Source organism: Amblyomma mixtum, chromosome 2 (assembly GCF_055824585.1).
Source record: "Amblyomma mixtum isolate Tamu chromosome 2, ASM5582458v1, whole genome shotgun sequence".
NCBI lineage: Eukaryota > Metazoa > Arthropoda > Arachnida > Ixodida > Ixodidae > Amblyomma > Amblyomma mixtum.
The window spans coordinates 81,338,120-81,355,442 of NC_143013.1; the positions used below are offsets into that span (position 1 = coordinate 81,338,120).

The 17,323-nt window shown below is 46.5% G+C and overlaps 1 protein-coding gene across 3 annotated transcripts in view; it reads left to right on the forward strand.

The window, feature by feature from the left end:
- LOC149359885 (glutaredoxin-3-like) overlaps positions 1 to 17,323 on the forward strand; it is an 82,948-nt gene extending 65,625 nt beyond the window's left edge. Inside the window, exons 1-7 of one of the 3 annotated variants that reach the window (XM_089572020.1) lie at positions 9,368 to 10,715; positions 10,899 to 10,983; positions 11,055 to 11,144; positions 12,438 to 12,588; positions 13,400 to 13,510; positions 15,332 to 15,464; positions 17,212 to 17,323. In XM_089572020.1, coding sequence (XP_089428146.1) covers positions 10,905 to 10,983; positions 11,055 to 11,144; positions 12,438 to 12,588; positions 13,400 to 13,510; positions 15,332 to 15,464; positions 17,212 to 17,256 — 609 coding nt within the window. In that variant the 5' untranslated portion in view covers positions 9,368 to 10,715; positions 10,899 to 10,904 and the 3' untranslated portion in view covers positions 17,257 to 17,323. Of the gene's footprint in view, positions 1 to 9,367; positions 10,716 to 10,745; positions 10,984 to 11,054; positions 11,145 to 12,437; positions 12,589 to 13,399; positions 13,511 to 15,331; positions 15,465 to 17,211 lie in introns of those variants that run through there. The other 2 variants (XM_089572019.1, XM_089572018.1) reach the window with 2 other exon arrangements.

Here is a 17,323-nt window from a genome sequence, read left to right on the forward strand (position 1 = left end):
ACATGCGTACGCGTTCTTAAATTTCTCCTGGGTGGCTTCTGTACAAACCAAATGCCAACAAACCAAATGCCAAAACTTTGTTCGTTATTCCAGGAAGTGGTTGTAAAATGCTCTATAGGTCAAATACGACCCGGTTTTGTTTAACATACAGAAAAACATCAATACAGTTGGGCTTTCTTTTATGCCGTGCATGCATCAGGCTGCGGAAAGGCTGAGTCCTTATGGCGCTCGGCTGGTGATCCGAAAGACGCGGGTTCGATCCCGGCCTCGGCGGTCGAATTTCGATGGAGGCGAAATTCTAGAGGCCCGCGTTCTGTGTGATGTCAGTGCATGTTAAAGAACGCCAGGTGGTCGAAATTTTCGGAGCCCTTCGCTACGGCATCCCTCATAGCCTCAGTCGCTTTGGGACATTAAACCCCAGAAACCACAAATCAATACGCGACTTTATTAATAAGAACTTGCGAGTCATGACCTAATGCGCTAGTTGAACGTCATTATATACATATACTGAGCCGCTGCGGAGCCTGGGTATGGTTGGACAAAAAAAAAAAAAAACTATATGCGCGCTAGCTCAGTGAATCAGTTGCTCTTGGTTTTTGCGTGAACAGATAAATGCGACTCAGTGACTGAATAGGCTCCAACTTAATTTCCAATTCAGTCACGGAGAGAAGCATACAGCTCGCACTTTGAAGCCCTGTGCGTTTAAGCGGATACGCACTCAACCTTCAAGCGACTATCATTCCCTCTTCCGCCCCGCCGCGGTGGCTCAGTGGTTATGGCACTCGGCTGCGGACCCGAAAGACGCGGGTTCAATCCCGGCTGCGGCGGCTGAATTTCGATGAAGGCGAAATTCCAGAGGCCCGTGTGCTGTGCGATGTCAGTGCACGCTAAAGAACCCCAGGTGGTCGAAATTTCCGGAGCCTTTCACTACGGCGTCTCTCACAGCCTGAGTTGCTTACCAAACCATTCTCTCTTCACAGCCAGCGGCTAGAGACGGGACGGACGTCGACGCTAGCGCAAGCCGATAAGCGGTAAGCACCCACACGACAAACCGCCATGCCATACTCCGAAATAAGGCGCGACACGAAGCGTAGCCGGCGTAGCGCAATCGTCAGAATAACGTCAGAAGCGATAAGCGCTGCACGCGGCTGTTGCTATGCGCACTCCTCGGCCGACGAGGGCTTGCTTCATACCTCGGGAGATGCGAAACTTCTAGCGCCGTTATGCCGATGACAATTAATAATTGTCACATCTAATAATTGAAATTGGATGCACGAATAGACCACTGCACACATATCTCGATGGACACTCGGCGTGGTTCGGGTGTCCACCGAGATATGTGTAAGAGGGACTCCAGTAATGGAGTCAAGACAAATTCGAAGGATCAGAGCAAAAAACTGGGTGTCCCCATTCCATTCCGAATTTACATAACCCGTTTCCTGACAACCATACAGTCCACCCTTATTGCCCGTCCTTAGCGCTACCTCCCAGTGAGTCTCCCCGGACCTGCTCTCCTGCTGTGGGTCGCTACAGTAACTCCCCCCCCCCCCCCCCCCCTTCACCTTTATATTGTTTTTTCAACCTTCTAGTGGCAAAACTTACAGTTGCCTTTGGGTTTCTTTTATTTTACAGTTGGTTTAAGCCTGTTGTACGTATACGTGATGCAGGCAGGGGCTATTATTTTTCACTCATTTAATTTGCCCCAACCTACTGAATGCCACCTGCATCGGTGGGCAGGTTGCGATGACGTCACACGGTCACGTGACCTATAGGTGGAAGGTGGACCGTATGCTTTTCTGCTCACTACGGCGCCGCCGACGACGACACCAATGACGCCGGATTTATGAGCAGAACGGAAGCGTTAATACACGAGACAGGCAAACAAAAGAAACACACTTTGGCCACAAGGCGCTGCGTTAGTCCAACGACCGGAGGATCAAGATGTGGCCTTCCCGAAGTCTGGCGTGCGCACCCTCGCTGGTCCTTCGTTACAGACGTCAGTGGTGGCGTTGACCCGGGAGTCGTGCGGGAGCACTTCTTTGACGTTAAACTACGGCACAGTCTGAATGACGACGCTAAACGTTCTGTATTTATTACTCGGCAAAGCAGGCACGCACATACAGTAACCTCGACAGGACAAACAATCCCTCACCCTGTCGCCGGGCACGCTTCTCCATTAGCCAGGCGGACAGACAGATTCCAAAATGTTCGAAGTTATTTTTCACCGACCGCGCGCCCTCGCTTCCGAGCTAAGGACAGAATCACTCAACGCTCGCAAGGTCACGCGCTCTCCATGGATCGTGAATGGATTTCACTCGAATGTTTTCGATCGTTCCACGGCGTACGAGAACACTTATCTGGCTTCCTAAACATGCGCCGAATTTCGTGACAGCTTCACTAGATACTGTGTCTACCATCAGTGATATGCAACATGTATTCAGTTATTCGGAATATTCAAGTAATGCGCAACAGACACAATGTTTAAGAAATATAAAATAGTTTTTTTTTCTATTTGCCATTGTCACAAAATTCGGCGCATTTTTGCCCCGGAGAGTGATTAGCCTTGTGTGTGGCTGCCCTCTCCACCACCGCTCGCCGGCGCAACGCCAGGGGGATTGCGTCAGCCCATGACGTCCCTCGCGAGCGCGTTGAGACCGGCCGTGGTCGGAGTCGTTTCTGCTCGATGCTGGTGGAGAGGGCGATGCTGGTGGAGAGGAAGCCTTGCGTGTGCTAAGATGTGCACTGACGACGAACTTCGGCGGGAATGTACGGACGATTGCCACGCAGATATGTGCGTTTGTGAGTGTCTCCTGTACGTATACTATAGTATATGTGTTCTGAAGCGCGCCATACCCTCGGCCAAAGGGTGACTCTCCATTTTTATTGGTTTATTAGGGTTTAACGTCCCAACGCGACTCAGGCTATGAGGGGCGCCGTAGTGAAGGGCTCCGGAAGTTTAGACCACCTGGGGTTCCTTAACGTGCACTGACATCGCACAAGGCACAACTATGCCACCTTGCTGATAGAGCGGTTGGCTCATTTCGGCCTTCGAGGAACCTTACATGTGATGCGTTTGCAGATCATCCAGGACGATTTAATTTCTTCATTTTTACTTTGAAGACGACGTTGAGGAAGGATCAGGGTTAACTTAGACCAGCTTGGGTTCCTTAACGAGCAACAAAATACCAATTTACCAGCGCCTTTGTGCCCCCGTGCACTTCGTGTTGCGCGATACGCGACCCTGTGCCTGGTAGCAGACCCCGATAGCTATTGACTTGCTTCAGCAGGGCCGTGGGTGCTTGGAAAAAAATAAATGCGTGCTCTACGAACTAGTAGCGTTTTATTTTTGTGTCTCAACTCATCTTGTAAACGTGAGTCAACGTCTGACTGAGCTCCCACCTTTTCAGCCTGGAAGAAAAGTCCTGTAGGTGTACTGTGAAGTCGTATGCGTCTAAGCGGCGCACAGTCAACCCTCAGGCGACAAAGTGCGCTCTTCGCCGTCAGTCGGCCAGAAAAAGGGCGACAGTCGGGGCTAGCGCGAACCGATAAGTGGCAAACAGATACGCGGCGAGCCTCCATCAGCGGGAAACGGCGCAGTCGTCGGAACCGATAAGCACTCCGCTCGGGCACATGTATATTCGCGCTCCTCACCACCGGACGCCTGTTTCACACACGTTCGGAAATGCAGAATTGCTAAGACTGTAACTCAATTGCGATGTGTTGGGTTTTATGGCACATAGGCAACTCAGGCCATCATGAACCAAACTCATGTAACTCAGTTGGGCATTAAAAAGTTTGCACGTGTAAGGTTTGAAACTGAATGCAGCGATGGACCGCTGCAATTACCAAATTACAATCAAAACGGCTGACAGATAACGTTTTGACACGATCACGAGCAAATTTTGCGTAATTAACTTACTAAAACGTCAAAATGGTTTCATGGCATCCGCCACCACCATAACCGGGAACGAGCAATAATTTTATCTCAAAAGGCCTATTTTTGGAGAATATAGTCTCCCCACGAACACCCCGTGAATATGGTGGGTGCACAGCTGTAGGTTATTTCTTCCCATAGCTTCTGCGCACGATTCGCATTTCGGGTTGCATGACGTTGCTCTTTTATTTACGTAACTTAGTCATTAAGTCCTTCTTCTTGGAATAGCCCAACGAAATGGTTTCCTTTGCAGTGGTAGATGTCAGCCTGTTCCTCCCTCATTTCTTGCCCTTTCCCTTTTCTTCTTCCATGCCTACATTCCAATGAGACAAGGGATGGATTTATAACCTACTTTTGGATGGGTCCGTATATGCAGGGGACGGGCTATAAAGGCATTTCTCCATGGAAAATGAATAATAATGATAATAAAAAAATGGAGTTGACAATTTAGCTCCGCTTTAAGGGCCTAACGCGACAAGCGTTAATGGGTTAATGCCCACTTATGCGAAATCGGCCATTCTGTACGCTTTACAGTCATAGATCCATGGGCGTCCTCGCACCAATTCCGGCGCAGTGGTGCAGCGGTTAAGCGATGCGCCACTGCCCTGCGATGGCAGGTGTCGCCACCGGTGGGGCTTGTGTGACCCAGACTGCTCTTCCTGAACAGCCCCTCGCAATGAATAATTACTTCATCTTCCACCTGTCGTGGTGGGCAGTTTGTTCACAACCCATGCGCAGGTTGTGATGAGTTGCTTCTCTAGGAATTTTTTCGTGGATTTTCCGCTCACGGTCAACGGGGACGACACCGGCTTTTCTGCGAGTCGGAACCCTGAATGGTCTCTCAAAGTTGCACAAATGAGGGCAAAAAATTTCTTGTTTAATGCCACCCCTCGCTCACCAAGCTTAAATACACCTTCGAAATAGATCACCGACATTGTGCCTGTACGTCTGATGGAAATGTTATTTAAGCTTGCTCCTCTTCGTACTGGACGAATCGAATCCTACAATTGTGCAGCTCAGTGTCGCGCAAACAGGAGCTATACGTGTTCGTGAGGTGCGCCGATATAGCGCGCCAAGTTCGCCCTTCGACTAACCCCTATAGATACGCACGTACGCTGCATGCTCTATACGCGTTGGCGTATACCACACACGTGCCTATGCGGATCCGTTGAGGTGCGGCCCCGGCGCGTTATCAGTGCACCTCTCGAACAAGTACGAAGCACGTGTTTGCTTCGTGTTCGTGAGCTAGGAGCAACCCTTGGACAGGCACAGCATGGAACCTCCCCCACAGTATGAAACACGGGGATGGTCCGCAGGGAGCGATATCGGCTCCGAGTGAGCGGACATAGTTTCCGATAATGCCGCAATGCCACCTTGCTGATAAGGTGGACTCGGTAGAAAAATTTACCTCCTTCCTTTGCCTGGAAACAGGAGCTGAATTGCGGCTATAGAGGGATAAGCGGATAGTGCTCGATTCGGAGAATGTAGCGATGTCACCTTGGTGCGTAGAGGCTGGCTTCCAGCTCGTTTGAAAAACCTTACGTTTGTACTTAGCTATGCCCAATGGTCGGGAAGTACAGGCTTCAGGCATAAAGTGTCAATGCAGAAACCGGTGAGAGAATTCAGAAAGAGGATGCTAAAATGTTTGCACCTGGGTGCCATTTACTTGGCTGTTTTCTATCAGCCTTACAAAGAAACGCACTGCACTAAAGCTGCTATGTGGCGGGGGTGAAATCCGCTGTTATCCGGATATCTATCCTATACAGGGCTGTGGGCGTAGATACACTGGACGAGACATATGTGCCAACAGCTGTCACATATATGGCAGCTTTTGTATTCCGCAGGCTTTATATATTTTAAGGCTGGCAAATGTTACCATTGTGTAAAGTAAATGGCACCTTCGGGCAAACATTTCAGCCAGCTGTTCTTCAAGATCACCTACAACTTCTGATTTCACATTTTGGAAGTTGTAGGTGCCATTTACTTTACACAAGGGTAGCATTTTCCAGCCTTAAAATTCATAAAGCCTGCGGAATACAAAAGCTGCCATATGTGTGACAGCTATTGGCCCATATATTTCTCGTCCAGTGTATATACACGCACAGCCCTGTAAAAATTGGTAAATTGGTTTTTGAGGAAAGAAAATGGCGCAGTATCTGTCTGACATATCTCGGCGGACACCTGAACAGCGCCGTAAGGGAAGGGAGGAAGGTGGGAGAGAAAGAAGAAAGAGAGAAGAAAGAGGTGCCGTAGTGGAGGTCTCCGGAATAATTTCTACCACCTGTTGATTTTTAACGTGCACTGACACCGCACAGCACACGGGCGCCTCTTGCGTTTCGCCTCCATCGACATGTGGCCGCCGCGGTCGGGTTCGAACCCGGGTACACCGGCTCGGTAGACGGGCGCCTCACCACTGAGCCACCGCGGCGGGTCGCACAGCCCTGTATGGGATAGAGAAACGGATAAACGCGGATTTCGCCCCCATCACGTCACATTTTAACCCGCCGCGGTGGCTCAGTGGTTACTGCGCTCGGCTGCTCACCCGAAAGACGCGGGTTCGATCCCGGCCTCGGCGGTCGAATTTCGATGGAGGCGAAATTCTAGAGGCCCGCGTTCTGTGCGATGTCAGTGCATGTTCAAGAACGCCAGGTGGTCGAAATTTTCGGAGCCCTTCACTACAGCGCCTCTCATAGCCTAAGTCGGTTTGGAACATTAAACCCCATAAACAACCACAAACGGGCCGAAAAATGAGCCTGACCCACGGTGTTTAACTTCAATCGATCAAAATTTTTGTATGGGCTAGTCGGTGGTTCATCTTAAGGAAGGTAACAGCAGCGCAAAAAGACGGGGACACAAGAGACACACAACCAACAGGACTGGCGCTGATGATCAGCGCCAGTCCTGTTGGTTGTGTGTCTCTTGTGTCCCCGTCTTTTTGCGCTGCTGTTACCTTCCTTAAGTTTAACTTCAAGTTGGTTGAAAGGACTGTCAACTGATTTTTCCTAATCTTTTTAAAGCTAGGTGGAAAGCTTGGTGTTCTGAGTACCTGGTCTTGCAATGGTTGCATTGTGCTAAGTGCTGTGAAACGTTTTTTAAACGTTGTTTTCTGTTTAACACACATGCTTATTTTTATGTCTACTGATGCTGTGGACAGCAATGAGTGTGATGGTGATTAGGTGCTGGTGAAATTAACAAACCAGAACCAAATGCACTCGTGGCAATAGAAAGCACGCACGGAACAGTGTGATTGTAGTCTGGCCACATGCCTTCAGGGTTATGGCATTGCATCTGTGCAGTCATATATATGTATACGCACTTGTACACTCTTCTATGCTATGAGATGTTTAGACATTTAAATTAATGAATGCTCATATGAGGAGGACACATGGCATGCAGCGATTGTGCTGATGTTCCGCTAAGAAATGGCGCTCCATTGTGTTTAAACAATTTCTTGTGTTGAATGAAATTAGGAATTCCTTTTTAACTTTTACTATAGTGCCTGATTTTATTAATATACAGGTCAGTTGTTTCTACCATAATTACAGCAGTGTACAATAATCTCCTATTCACAAAATATCAATGAAACTTTCTTAAAGGTGCACTGAAGAGGATTCTGAACATGTCTTTTTGCCGCGGGAACTCGATCCACACGTTCCTAGCATTCTTAGAAACAGTGACTTATTGCCCTGTGTGGCCGATTTCCCCAATTAAAACGAATTAACGTCCGGCTCCCGCCTTTTTTTTTTTTAATTCTGCCTCGTACGGTGGGCGGAGTCGACCAACGCGTGGAGCGCCTTTCACTCAGTCCCGTGGAGGCTTTGCTTTCGCTTTATTTTGTTTTTTAGGTTTCCATGAATAAATAGTTTCATTCGCAGATAATATAGCCGCAAAATAAGCCCGAAGAAATAAAAATACGCGCGGACTATTTGCTACTACGGACTACTACGTATTACTCCGCCGATGGCAGAGCGGCAAGCCGCCACGGGACTGGGTGAAAGGCGCTCCACGCGTTGGTCGACTCCGCCCATCGTACGAGGCAGAATTAAAAAATAAAAGGCGGGAGCCGGACGTTAATTCGATTTAATTGGGGAAATCGGCCACACAGGGCAGTAAATCGCAGTTTCTAAGAAAGCTCGGAACGTGTAGATCGAGTTCACGCGGCAAAAAGACAAATTCAGATTCCTCTTCAGTGCACCTTTAAGGCCGTGCACGTCTTGTACCCGTATTCTAATGTGCTTGACTTTACTGTGCTCCGAAACACACTTTCACACATTTTTAAGCACTAAACAGCTGCAAGTATAAAGAACATTCATTTTGTGTAAATAATAATAACGAAAAGCATGCCTTTTTTGCTTGAGTATCTTTTTCAGTTTTTACATTGCAAAAGCAAGGTTGCCATTTTTCTTCGTACAAGTATCTGGAAAAGGAGAAGGACGGCTAGCGCTTGACCAGTGTCTCTATGAACATGTTTTCTGTTACGGGTTAGGTGGATACGAGAAAAAAAGTATACAGATAAATTTTTGTTAAACTAAGAGCCCAGCATTTTTGCGGTAATTCATTTAATTTTGCTGATCTATTTGTGCTGGAGTAAAACTAGGAATGCCACCCACCCATGGAAGGTGAAAGTGTGAAACAGGAAGCTATTGCTACTTTTTTGGCAAATTTGGTTTCAAGAACTAAAATTTTAATTTGCTGTTGCATACTCTCGCACTCTGAGAGTACATCTGGCAGGCATCAAATGCACTCCGTAAGGCTTGACCTTGAACTATATCTTTTCTATAATGTCTTGCTATGGGAGGGAATTAAAGGTGCACCGAAGAGGAATCTGAACTTGTCTTTTTGGCGCGGGAACTCGATCTATACATTCCTAGCATTCTTAGAAACTGCGACTTATTGCCCTGTGTGGCCGATTTCCCAAATTAAATCGAATTAACGTCCGGCTCCCGTCTTTTTTTTTTTAATTCTCTCTCGTACGGTGGGCGGAGTCGACCAACGCGTGGAGCGCCTTTCACCCAGTCCCGTGGCGGCTTGCCGCTCTGCCATCGGCGGAGTAATACGTAGTAGTTCGTAGTAGCAAATAGTCCGCGCGTATTTTTATTTCTTCGGGCTTATTTTGCGGCTATATTATCTGCGAATGAAACTATTTATTCATGGAAACCTAAAAAACAAAATAAAGCGAAAGCAAAGCCTCCACGGGACTGGGTGAAAGGCGCTCCACGCGTTGGTCGACTCCGCCCACCGTACGAGGGAGAATTAAAAAAAAAAGGCGGGAGCCGGACGTTAATTCGATTTAATTGGGGAAATCGGCCACACAGTGCAATAAGTCACTGTTTCTAAGAATGCTAGCAACGTGTAGATCGAGTTCCCGTGGCAAAAAGACAAGTTCAGAATCCTCTTCAGTGCACCATTAACTGTATATGTGGCGAAGTTTAGTCATTGGCACAGGGGATGCAAGAACTGTATGGAAGGCTTAAAATTCTTTGTAGATCTCCTCTGTTGCTTGTTTATTATACCTTTGCAGGCCGTTAATGTGCTTGCTGCAGTAGAAGCAGTGTAAATGGAACCCATAGCCCATAGCCAGCGCATTAATTCGTTCCTCCAGCAGCATACCAATTTCTTTGCTCTATTGGGTTTAAGCTTTTCTGTCATAAGCAGTCAAAAAGTGCAAATATGTGGAATTTTTAGAGGGTGGACCAGAAACAAGTTTTTACAAAAATGTGGCTGTGCTGCTCAAAAGCCAGCTAGATGAGAATGCTTACTTTAGGTGCAACGAAAGAAAATGCGCTGAAATCTGACAGTGAATGGCTTATTCGTGACATGTTTGTTCTGTGTGTTCCTGCACAACCAAAGATGCGCATTTCTAAAAGAAGAAAAAAGAAATGAACTTAATCAACTTTTCATTGAAAGTCTAAAGTGGGCACATTAACCATGTTAAAAAATTTACAGACAATTATGGTAGTCGGTAATGCGAAACTTGAGTGAAGATCTTCACACGCTACCTGCCAGGCGTGTCTATTCCTGCGCTCTCGTCATGGAAGGTGGCATGTCGCTATGCCACTACCTGCCACGGTAATCAGGCGGCATGTTACGCCAACAACGCCAACGACTCTGACTGCAACGCAGAAGCCATGAATGGGCGCCTAAGAGCTGCACTCTAAAACAAAGCCATACCTTGAATAAAGCGACTGCTGTAGTAGTTGTAGGACTATAATGGCATTACTCTTGGGCTTAGCACCTGCAGTCTTGCCTCGTCTCCCCCACATGAATGTACGCCCCGCCGCAGTGGCTCAGTGGTTACGGCGCTCGGCTGCTGACCCGAAAGACGCGGGTTCGATCCCAGCCGTGGCGGCCGAATTTCGATGAAGGCGAAATTCCAGAGGCCCGTGTGCTGTGCGATGTCAGTGCACGTTAAAGAACCCCAGGTGGTCGAAATTTCCGGAGCCCTCCACTGCGGCATCCCTCATAGCCTGGGTTGCTTTGGGACGTTGAACCCCAATAAACCAAACCACATGAATGTACATCTGTCCATGGCCGCGAAATTATTCAGAAGGCTTGAATTCTATCGTTTATGCCTATTTTTTCACAGTGCGCCTTATGACAGCGACGAAACAGGCAAGAAACATACGAGCTTCGCCTGTACCTTACGGGATGGTGCAAGACGTCAGTGGGCTGATGGCGGGACAGGTCTCAAGTGGTATCTCTGCGTTCTACGCCTTCTACGAGGAAAAAAATTAAACAGAAAAGAAAACGCGAGGACTCGGCCTTTCAGTTTCTTGATGAGGTGTGTTGTAAAAACAGCGTAGCAGTTCAACTCACTGTAGCTTTTTATTCTGTGAGAAACAGTGCAGGGGCTCATTAACTTGCTAGCAGTCTGTAAATACATGGCCTGTGGTTAAGCCACTGCGTGATGTGTGGGGGAGCCATAACTTCGAGATTTTTAAATTGTGTCATCATAATATTTCAGGAGGTCATGCAAAGGCTACAGGCGATCATAGCAAAGGCTCCCTGCATGCTGTTCATGGAAGGCAGCCCATCTGCACCTGCTGCAGGTAATAGTAAGACAGAAGCCACTGCCAAAGCCCCCTCTGAACGCATTCGGTTCTTCATCATCTGTTTTCAGGGGAGAGCTCAGAAGCCGTTGCCCTGCTTCAAAAGGCAGGCCTCAAGTTCGAGCATTTTGACGTAACTACGGACTCTTCTCTGCGCCAAGGTAAATCTCTTGCTTTCCCTCTTGCTTTTGCCTGAAGGCAAACATTATATTATTATCTTTATGCTTATTTCGTTTTTGTATAATGTAAAAACTTAATCTGAAAAAAAAAAAAGTTTACTTGGCTTTATCAAGAAAGCGTGCCTTTACACCCTAGCTTTCTCCTTTGTAAAGATGCAAAGAGCTCGAGAACTTTAAACAAACTCGAATAGCCGCGAAAAGAAAGTACACAGTAGCATTGTGTATGTCACACGACGGCGTTTCCCCACACGACTAGCTCTAACTGAGTTTAAAGAATTGCAATAATTCCACTCTTCACTTTTGTAACCGGATGTAATGGGTGCTGTCTCATCATCATCATCAGCCTGACTTCACCCACTGCAGGGCAAAGGCCTCTCCCATGTCTCTCCAATTAACCCTGTCCTTTGTCAGTTGCCGCCACTGTATCCCCGCAAGCTTCTTAATCTCATCCGCCCACCTAACATTCTGCCGTCCCCTGCTACGTTTGATTTCTCTTGGAATCCACTCTGTTACCCTTAAGGACCAGCGGTTATCTTGCCTTCGCATTACATGCCCTGCCCAAGCCCATTTCTTCCTCTTGGTTTCAACTAAGATGTCATTAACCCGCATTTGTTCCCTCACCCACTCCGCCCTCTTCCGATCTCTTAACGTTGCACCTATCATTTTTCTTTCCATAGCTCGCTGCGTTGTCCTTAACTTAAGCTGAACCCTCTTTGTTAGCCTCCACGTTTCTGCCCCATAGGTGAGTACCGGTAGGATACAGCTGTTGCATACTTTTCTCTTCAGGGATATTGGTAAGCTACCATTCATGATCAGTGAGAACCTCCCATGTGCGCTCCACCCCATTCTTATTGTTCTAGTTATTTCCCTCTCATGATCTGGATCTGCTGATCATGATCCGGGTGCTGTCTAATGCTGTTATATTAACTGAGGACAGTACACAGACACTGTACAAGGTCTACTGTTGCAATTGCACAGCCTTTTCTGTTTCTTGCGAAGAGCTATCCTGTTGAACATCAAATTTGAATATAGTAGCATAGGGAGAGCATTCCTGACAGATTATTATGTGATTTCTGTGAAGATTTCTTGGAACATGAGCAGAGCGCAAAGCAAGTGAGAAGTTACTACAGATGCTTGTTGTCTGTACACTGCGTCATTTGCATTATCGTTGTCTTGAAAGCTGGGAAATTGACTTGTTCTGTTTAGATTGGTGCTGTCTGGTTTTGTGGCATTTGTTTCCACATGTGCCTTTCATATGGAGTAATTTCATTCTAGAGCTCATCGTACATGTGGCAAGCAAAGCGTCTTGCAAGTACCCTCTCCTGTTTTGCAACGGGAAGTTTGTTGGTGGCTTCGATGAAATGAAGAGGCTGAACGAGCAAGGAAAGCTTGCTGACTTATGTGCCCCTGGGAACCTGACGCAAAGGTACTTCTGTGCCACAACTTCTTGCTTGATTACTAAGGTGTGTTAGTGTGGAAGAAATAGGGCTGCCTGCTTTGTGCTGTGCAAGCTTTCAGGAGCATTTGACAGAACTCCATAAGTTGTTGAAGTAGCTTGTGGTGCCAACACCTCAGTGATAGCCCTTCAAACATTTCATGCCGGGAGTCGGCATTACCTTGCAATCAGAAGTGAGTACTGTCTCACTCACTGAGAGTTGGCATGTGAGTACAAACTCACATGTTCTTTTTTGTATGAATAGATGGAGCACTCATTGGTCTTGATGAAATAAGATGGTTTCGGGGGTAGCAACTATATTTTAACGCAGCAGCATTAGAACGCAGGAAACGCGGCATCATCTTCGGTGTCCGTTGCCTGGATAGGCATCATTAACCGCAACCAAAAATCCTCAAAAAAAGCCCAGAGAAGCAGCTTAGGGGGCAGGTGGGCCACCTAGGTCACGTGACCTTGTGGCGTCATCACAACCTGCAGCAGCGAGGCACCGATGTTGACAAGATCCAGCTGCGAAAGTTGCTTTATTGCTTCAAATATAACAAAAAATATGTGACTGACAAACCTCATCATTCAGTCACAGAAATCACCCATAACAGCTGCGATGTAATAACGTTACCAAGTATCAAAGAAAGAAGGACAGCAGAGCAGGTTTGTGGGAAAATACCCAGAGAAACCTGGAGCTTTCTTGTCTAACGACACCTTTCATCACCTATGATTGTTTTTTTCCGAAACATGTACATTTACCGTACAAATGGCGATAATGACTCTCACCATGCCATTACAGGTTGGAGCAGCTCATCAACAAGGCGCCTGTGATGGTCTTTATGAAGGGCTCGCCGGACGCACCCCGATGTGGCTTCAGCCGAACTCTTGTGGAACTCTTTAAGAAGAACAAGTATTTGACTTCTTTCATATGTTGTGTGTTTGTGTGTGCATGTGTGCGTTTTGGAAAGTTCCTGTCTAGTTGTAGTAATTCAAGCCCCCCCCTCCCCCCAAGTGTCCATTTTTTCTTACTTCACCGGTTCAAATCATTCAGTATAATTGACTGTGAGCAACAGTCCGTTAAGCATGCATGCAGCTATTTCTGGATCCGCAACGCCGTGCTCTATGTAACTGAGATGTTATACTCTAGTTTAAGGTTTAGTTTTCTTCCGCTGCACAGCTTTTCTTGAACCTCCTATGAAAGCTCAGTCCGGTTGCAATAACATTGAGCAACGTGTGGTTCTTCGTATAAGCTGCACATGAAAATGGTGCTCTAGTCATTGACCTCATTAATGAAAGGGATAGTGGTGGGTGTGGAGACAACAGCCATTCTGATGCTCTTGTCTGACCTTATTTAGATCTTATGACATCTTCGTCATCTCATAGATGCTAACATATCTTAATATCTAGACATATAAGGGCAGTGCTTGAGATCTCTGATCTCGTGCATTGCCATTTTAAAGGAGAAGACTGTGTGCAGTAAAAGCTCATTAATTCAGCCCCCATTAATTCAGAAGAAGTCTGGCTCATTCAAACTGCTGGCTCGGTCCCTGCCAGAGCCCATGGAAGTCTGGGACGTCGTATGCTTGCTAATTTAGACAGTGTGAGTCTCGCTTCGGTTAATTCGAACAGGCTTCTGATGGGGGCCACTTCCAGGTATGACCGGCGCAACCAGAGGTTATTTATGTTGAAAAGAAAATTGGGGTAGTTAGTTGGGGATCGAACCCATGACCCTTGGGTTGTGAGCCAGACAGGTTACCTATAGGTCAGTGAGGCATGTTCGTGTCTAGTATGCTTACTGATGTGTGCTAATGAGTGTCTGTAATTAGAAAGAGGTGCTAATTAAGAAACAAAATACCAAATAACCATTCATGCTGTCACTTAAAGTGAAGCTTAAGTGTCTCCCTTATTTTTGCTCTCCTTCTGTTTATGGGTAGCTGCAGCGATAAATGACATTGTGCACTTCAACATCACCGTTGACACTGCCGCTGCAGAAGTATTCGCATGGAGCAGCTTGCAGCATATAAACAAACATAGCCGCCCAACCACTCTGTTGGCTGTTAGCGAGAGTGGCAGTTTTCGTTTTTACAGTGCAATTTGGTGTGCCTCTTATGAATAAATGAATGACTACCAAATTTTATGGGCAAAATACTGTAACACTTGTGACGCTTTTGTAATTTATTTTGGATGGGTATTCTCGCCGCATCTCTGGTATTGAAACAATACATTTGCTTCAAGAGCGCATATGAACGGGTTCCACAGACTCATTCGCTCCCTAGTGTTGTTTTCATTGAATGTCATTGTATTTTCTTGTGTGGTAGCAAACAAATGTCATTTTGAACGAGTGGTCCATACCTCTTAATGCTGTGATTCCTGTGCTCAATGTTCTGCTTTAACACTTAAATAGCAGTTTCATGTTAAAGAAACAGCTTGACGGATAATGGAGCTGAGGACTATGAGTGGAAGCGATTAAAGTCTCGCTTCATACCACGTACCCAGTTTTACTGTGGCATTTTCGTTGTCCCTAACACTTGAACTTTTGCAGTGCGCTACCAGGCGGTGTATCGCATCATGGTCCTGGGCCCCAAACACAGTTGAGAGTAACGTGGAACCTCCACTTCTGTTGATTTGCACAGAGCTGCTGCCTTAGTCACAACTTGGTCACAAGTGTAAATAAAGGAGGCTGCATGTCCGACCAACCATTTCACAAGGCCACCACACCTTGTTCTTTCAGCGTCACCTATGGCAGTTTTGATATCTTGATGGATGAAGATGTGCGACAGGGTCTCAAGCAGTACTCCAACTGGCCAACCTACCCTCAGGTGTATGCCAAAGGAACACTCGTTGGTGGCCTCGACATAATAAAGGTATGCCTGAAAACGGCTTGGTACAGCAAACGCCCACCAATGTCACATTGTCATTGTCGGAAGGCATGTGTTTGTCGCAGCACTGGTACTGGATGCTACACCTTCATGCACGTGCAGTTGTATGCACATAATATAAGTACCGCATTTCCACAAACATGTGGATAGACCCCATTACCGACCTTTTAAGTGCATGAGGTCAGCTTGTGAACTATTTGGTACATGGTGGGAAAAAGTTTTTCCTCTTTACTTTCTTTTTTAAATGCATATGAGGTAGATGTTTGCATCCTTGGGTCATGCCACCTGCCGTATATTGTCGTGTATAAGTTTACCTTTTTTTTTTTTTTGCTAAAATGGCCATCCAAAATTTAGGGGTTGACCGATTTGTGGGGTCCAAAGTAGTGTCTGTAGAGCCACGTGTAGTATGCGCCCTGTGCCAGTGCCTGTTTGTGGTAGAATGCATGGAGCTCCGTGTGCTAAAAAAAAAAAATTAATTCATTTGCACATAGACACCGCTAACTAAAATTCAGACAGTGAGCTGTTTAGCCGGCTCACTCGCTCTAATGGTTGCTTCTCTGGTCAAGTGGTAGACAGTGCGAGAGCAAACTCCCGGCAACCTTCGAAGGAGCATAATTATTCAGAACCTTTATTAAGCTATAGCGAATCTCTCCAACATTTGAGATTAGCAAGGAAAGTGTGCGCCGAGCTGCACAAAAATCTAAACTGGAGCAAGGGGCCATCCTAAGGAAATAGTGATCAAATAATTATATAAACCCAGTTAAATTCACCTATGTGTTTCCAAAAGGGAACAGTTTGGGAGGGTACGGATGTAAAAAACAAAGGGAAGCTGCTTGATTAAGATCCCTGTCGCGTGGCTGTTTCTACGTCTTCTAGGAAACTTTTTTTTTTTTTAAGCATCTTGTTCAGTGTACGACAGCTGCCGACATCAACGCCTAGCCAGTGGTAGGTTGAGGGCTTTCTATTGCCTTAGAAGTGGACTTTTCGGATATGGTTAAGTGACATCTTTCTACTACAGCGGCTTCTGTCCACAGTGCAGTGAATTGTTGATCACTCAATTCTTGCTGATGCTTGACTTGATTACAGCACTGCAAAGCTTGCCAAGCGATCTTTTTTTCTTTTAAAGTTGCCGAAGTGGGCGAACGAGTCATTCTGTTCAGGGTTCAGCTTTGCTTGCCTAATTTGGCACATCTTTTCACTGCATCACCCAAGCGAGGCAAATTAAGCTCTTCATATCTTTCTGTAAGGCGAACGTAGCAGGGGGTGGCAGAAAGTTAGGTGGGCAGATGAGATTGAACAGTTTTCGGGGATACGGTGGCCGCAACTAGAAGAGAACAGGGTTAATTGGAGAGACGTGGGAGAGGCCTTTGCCGTGCAGTGGGTGCAGTCAGGCTGATGATGATGATCTTTGGGTAGCAGGAGATAAAGAAATTTCCTGTATTGCAGAGAAGCAATAAAATTACTAGATCAAATAGCCTAGGGACAATGCTACATTCAAAAGAATCCTGGTTCATGTAAACTAATGGACTAATTTGATAACTGAAGAGAAACTACCTGGTTCATGTAAACTAATGGACTAATTTGATAACTGAAGAGAAACTATGTGATGAGTTACTAACAGGCTTCACTTGCACCATGGTGTCTATGGCTCGCTACCGCAGAACTGCAATTTTTAATGCCACAGGAGAGGACTGTATTGCCAACTTCTTTTTGTGTGTGTGCTTTCTTGCAGGAGCTTGAAGAGTCTGGAGAACTTACGGCTGCTCTTAATCCTTGACAACCTGGAGGCTCATACTTCCTTTTCTCTTTTTGCACAAATAAATTGTCCATTCTTAACTGGTCAA